Source organism: Poromitra crassiceps (genome assembly GCF_964638095.1).
Source record: "Poromitra crassiceps genome assembly, chromosome: 13".
Taxonomy (NCBI): Eukaryota; Metazoa; Chordata; class Actinopteri; order Beryciformes; family Melamphaidae; genus Poromitra; species Poromitra crassiceps.
In genome coordinates, this window is record NC_139644.1 from 47,322,795 (window position 1) to 47,327,610 (window position 4,816).

Genomic DNA, 4,816 nt, shown 5'->3' on the forward strand with positions numbered 1-4,816 from the left:
TAGCATTTCAGAATAAAAGCCTTCTAACTATCCATATTTCACTGCATCACATGTACATTTGGAGGAATATTGATAGAAAACTACCTGTTATTATTGAACCATTCCACTTCACACTCATAGTACTCCACCCCGGGGCGTCACCCAGAAAAGTTCATAACAATCTGATCTAGCATTTCAGAATAAAAGCCTTCTAACTATTCATATTTCACTGCATCACATGTACATTTGGAGGAATATAGATAGAAAACTACCTGTTATTATTGAACCATTCCACGTCAGACTCATAGTACTCTACCCCGGGGGGTCACCCAGAAAATTTCATAACAATCTGATGTAGCATTTCACAATAAAAGCCTTCTAACTATTCATATTTCACTGCATCACATGTACATTTGGAGGAATATTGATAGAAAACTACCTGTTATTATTGAACCCTTCCACTTCAGACTCATAGTACTCCACCCCGGGGGGTCACCCAGAAAATTTCATAACAATCTGATGTAGCATTTCAAAATAAAAGCCTTCTAACTATTCATATTTCACTGCATCACATGTACATTTGGAGGAATATTGATAGAAAACTACCTGTTATTATTGAACCCTTCCACTTCAGACTCATAGTACTCCACCCCGGGGGGTCACCCAGAAAATTTCATAACAATCTGATGTAGCATTTCAAAATAAAAGCCTTCTAACTATTCATATTTCACTGCATCACATGTACATTTGGAGGAATATTGATAGAAAACTACCTGTTATTATTGAACCATTCCACTTCACACTCATAGTACTCCACCCCGGGGTGTCACCCAAAAAATTTCATAACAATCTGATGTAGCAATTCAGAATAAAAGCCTTCTAACTATTCATATTTCACTGCATCACGTACATTTGGAGGAATATTGATAGAAAACTACCTGTTATTATTGAACCATTCCACTTCACACTCATAGTACTCCACCCCGGAGCGTCACCCAGAAAATTTCATAACAATCTGATGTAGCATTTCAGAATAAAAGCCTTCTAACTATTCATATTTCACTGCATCACATGTACATTTGGAGGAATATTGATAGAAAACTACCTATTATTATTGAACCATTCCACTTCACACTCATAGTACTCCACCCCGGGGCATCACCCAGAAAATTTCATAACAATCTGATGTAGCATTTCAGAATAAAAGCCTTCTAACTATTCATATTTTACTGCATCACATGTACATTTGGAGGAATATTGATAGAAAACTACCTGTTATTATTGAACCATTCCACTTCAGACTCATAGTACTCCACCCCGGGGGGTCACCCAGAAAATTTCATAATAATCTGATGTAGCATTTCAGAATAAAAGCCTTCTAACTATTCATATTTCACTGCATCACATGTACATTTGGAGGAATATTGATAGAAAACTACCTGTTATTATTGAACCATTCCACTTCACACTCATAGTACTCCACCCCGGGGCGTCACCCAGAAAATTTCATAACAATCTGATGTAGCATTTCAGAATAAAAGCCTTCTAACTATTCATATTTCACTGCATCACATGTACATTTGGAGGAATATTCATAGAAAACTACCTGTTATTATTGAACCATTCCACTTCAGACTCATAGTACTCCACCCTGGGGGGTGCAGTGTGCAATGTGATGCAGTGAAATATGAATAGTTAGAAGGCTTTTATTCTGAAATGCTACATCAGATTGTTATGAAAACCCCATCATCGATATTCAACATTACAACATGTTGCTAGCAGCTGCGTAAGGGTGGTTAGCATCCTAGGATGACAGCCAATGCAGACTCACTGTGTGACAAACTTGGGGATGTGCACCCTAAGCACCATACGGTGCATATGGTGCTTATGTGTTTGTAGAGATAGTATTCATGGGATCCCACATAAGGGGTCCATTAGATACCTGCCGGACGAGCCTGTCCGTCTCCAGTCATTCTTAACCTCGTCAAAGTAGGCCAAAAACAGGTCCCATATAGCTTAGAACCTTTTAAGCGAGTTGATTCTCAGGGACCTGAATCTCTCCATCTGTATAACAGAGATCATGTCCATCAGCCACAACTGAAAAGAAAGTGAAGAGGAGGACTTCCATTCCTTCAGAATGAGTCTTTTGGTGACGGTTGTCCCCAGTGTCAGAGATTGTTGCACAGCTGTAGGAAAGTTCGCTGGTGTCATGTTTAAAATGGTGCTCATTGTATGTTGGATCCAATGTCGTTGTCGGGTGAAAACCTTTTCAAGAAACTAGCTTAGTGTTAGAGTTTATCCAGTGGGTTTGGAAAAAGACTTGGTGTTGCTAAATAAGTATTCGAGTTCGAGAAAGAGAGAAATTATATCCTACTTGGCCAAGTAGGATCAAACTCTTTCAATTTGAGTATAAAAAAAATCACACAAACATTGAATGGAAGCGCAAGGTTTTCACAACAGCAATGACATACAACCCGTCTCTGTCCTTGACATGTAACCTGTCTCCAGCTCCCAGTACCGCAGTCAATGGGAAGCTGTGTCCCTCCTGCAGCAGTTTGGACGAGAGCCTGGCGGGGAGCTGCAGCGCTGTGGCGAGCTGTGTGGGGGTCGAGAACAGCTGCTTCAACGCCACCGGTGAGTTCCTGCCCTAAACTGATGCTCAACTCACCTCCCTGCTCTCAATTCACCTCCCTGCTCTCAACTCACCTACCTGCTCTCAACTCACCTACCTGCTCTCAACTCACCTACCTGCTCTCAACTCACCTACCTGCTCTCAACTCACCTCCCTGCTCTCAACTCACATACCTGCTCTCAACTCACCTACCTGCTCTCAACTCACCTACCTGCTCTCAACTCACCTACCTGCTCTCAACTCACCTCCCTGCTCTCAACTCACCTACCTGCTCTCAACTCACCTACCTGCTCTCAACTCACATACCTGCTCTCAACTCACCTACCTGCTCTCAACTCACATACCTGCTCTCAACTCACCTACCTGTTCTCAACTCACCTACCAGCTCTCAACTCACCTCCCTGCTCTCAACTCACATACCTGCTCTCAACTCACTTACCTGCTCTCAACTCACTTACCTGCTCTCAACTCACCTCCCTGCTCTCAACTCACCAGCCTGCTCTCAACTCACTTACCTGCTCTCAACTCACTTACCTGCTCTCAACTCACCTACCTGCGCTCAACTCACCTCCCTGCTCTCAACTCACCAGCCTGCTCTCGAAGTTTCTGTTGCTGCAGTTTGCTGTCTGTTCGCTCATGGTGGTGGCAGTATCAGCACCAGTGGCTCCTGCATTACATTGTAATGGCCTGGCCTAGGATACTCCTTGGATGGGAGACTGGTCCTGGAAGTGGTGTTGGAGGACCAGTAGGAGGTGCTCTCCCCCTCTGGTCTGATGAATAATCTCCCCAATGCCCCAGGGCAGAGACAGGGACTCTGTCCTGTGAGTGAGCACCGTCCTTCAGATGAGAAGTTAACCGAGTTCCTGGCTCTCTGTGGTCAGACTAGAAGTCTAGTCACTAGACTTTAAGTTAGCCTCCACAATTAGCTAAGTTAATTCTGTTTCTGATGTGTCCCATCTTCCCTCCCTCCCTCTGCAGCTACATCAGGCTTCACCCAGGTGTCGCTGCTCGGCTGCGTGTCCAGGAACGTGTGCTTCAACACGGGCGCCCAGGCGTCTCTGCTGGGCTCAGGCGCCACCGTCACCTGCAACGCACCATGGAGCGTCAGAGTCAGTGCGGCGCTGCTCACCTCTGGCCTCACAGCATGGAAAGTCCTCGTTTAGGGGCTACAGATGACAACACGCACACACACACACACACACACACACACACACACGCGCGTGTAGCCTGGGTAAACCCAGCCGCCACGTGACCTGCTCTCAGACCTGCTCTCAGTCACTACCTTGTGACTGTAAGCAGGGTAAGCCTGAGAGCAGGTCACTGGGGGCTGGGTTTACCCAGGCTAATGCGCGTACGCTTTGAAGGTAGAACCAACACACCGAGGTGAAACTTAGACTTAAATTATTTTCCTAGCTCAGTCGAGTTGTTCAAGAATTGAAGGGCCCCCACATATGTCATTCATTGATTATTGATTATATATTTGAATTTATATATTGATCCGGGAAGGTCCCATTGAGATCTCTTCTTCCAGAGAGTCCTGGCTAATTCAAGATCTTGAAGTACATTCCTCTACATGGTGGGCGGTTGGGGGTGGAACAAAATCCCTAACAAAATTAAATCTGCTAATTCTCTGAATAGTTTAAAAAACCTACAGTAATGACTGGTTTTTGAACTTGTGTTGGTTTATATCTCTTTTTTATTCTTGATTGTCATACTGATGTTTTCATGTGTAGTATTGTATTGTATTGTATTGTATTGTATTGTATTATTGTGTATTGTAGCATCGTTCCCTTTCTGTTTGCCTCCCAGCCGAGACCTCAGGACCACGATAGAAATAAGTTTAACGACTTTATTGTGATATCCTGATGAATTATTTTATACTGTATGCCTGTTGGTGTATTGTATATTTTTTATTTGTCAAATAAATTCAATCAATCTTCCTGTCCAATGTGCACTTTTCCCTCAATCCTGCCCTGTTTTTTGATCAGAGTCTGGCCTGATCTCACCATGCTGCTGCAGATGGCTCTTAGAGTTGTCAAAATTAGGTCAACATCTCTGCCAATGCAGATATTAAACCAGGTTAACCATTTAAAGCTGACCAAGTACCCAGGGTTTAATTTTCCAACTAGTGTCCGATCTCTACACCGATATCTGCAAACTCAGCAACTCAAACTCACACCAAAACAATCTACAGATCATGGCTGA

The 4,816-nt window shown here is 43.6% G+C and overlaps 1 protein-coding gene across 1 annotated transcript in view; it reads left to right on the plus strand.

The window, feature by feature from the left end:
* The window catches only part of LOC310788630 (uncharacterized protein), an 8,784-nt gene extending 4,229 nt beyond the window's left edge, over window positions 1-4,555 (plus strand). The window contains exons 4-5 of the mRNA XM_083650155.1: window positions 2,488-2,613; window positions 3,590-4,555. Of these exons, the coding sequence (XP_083506281.1) occupies window positions 2,488-2,613; window positions 3,590-3,774 (311 nt within the window). The 3' untranslated portion in view covers window positions 3,775-4,555. The remainder of the gene's footprint in view (window positions 1-2,487; window positions 2,614-3,589) is intronic.
* Window positions 4,556-4,816: the final 261 nt, after the last annotated feature.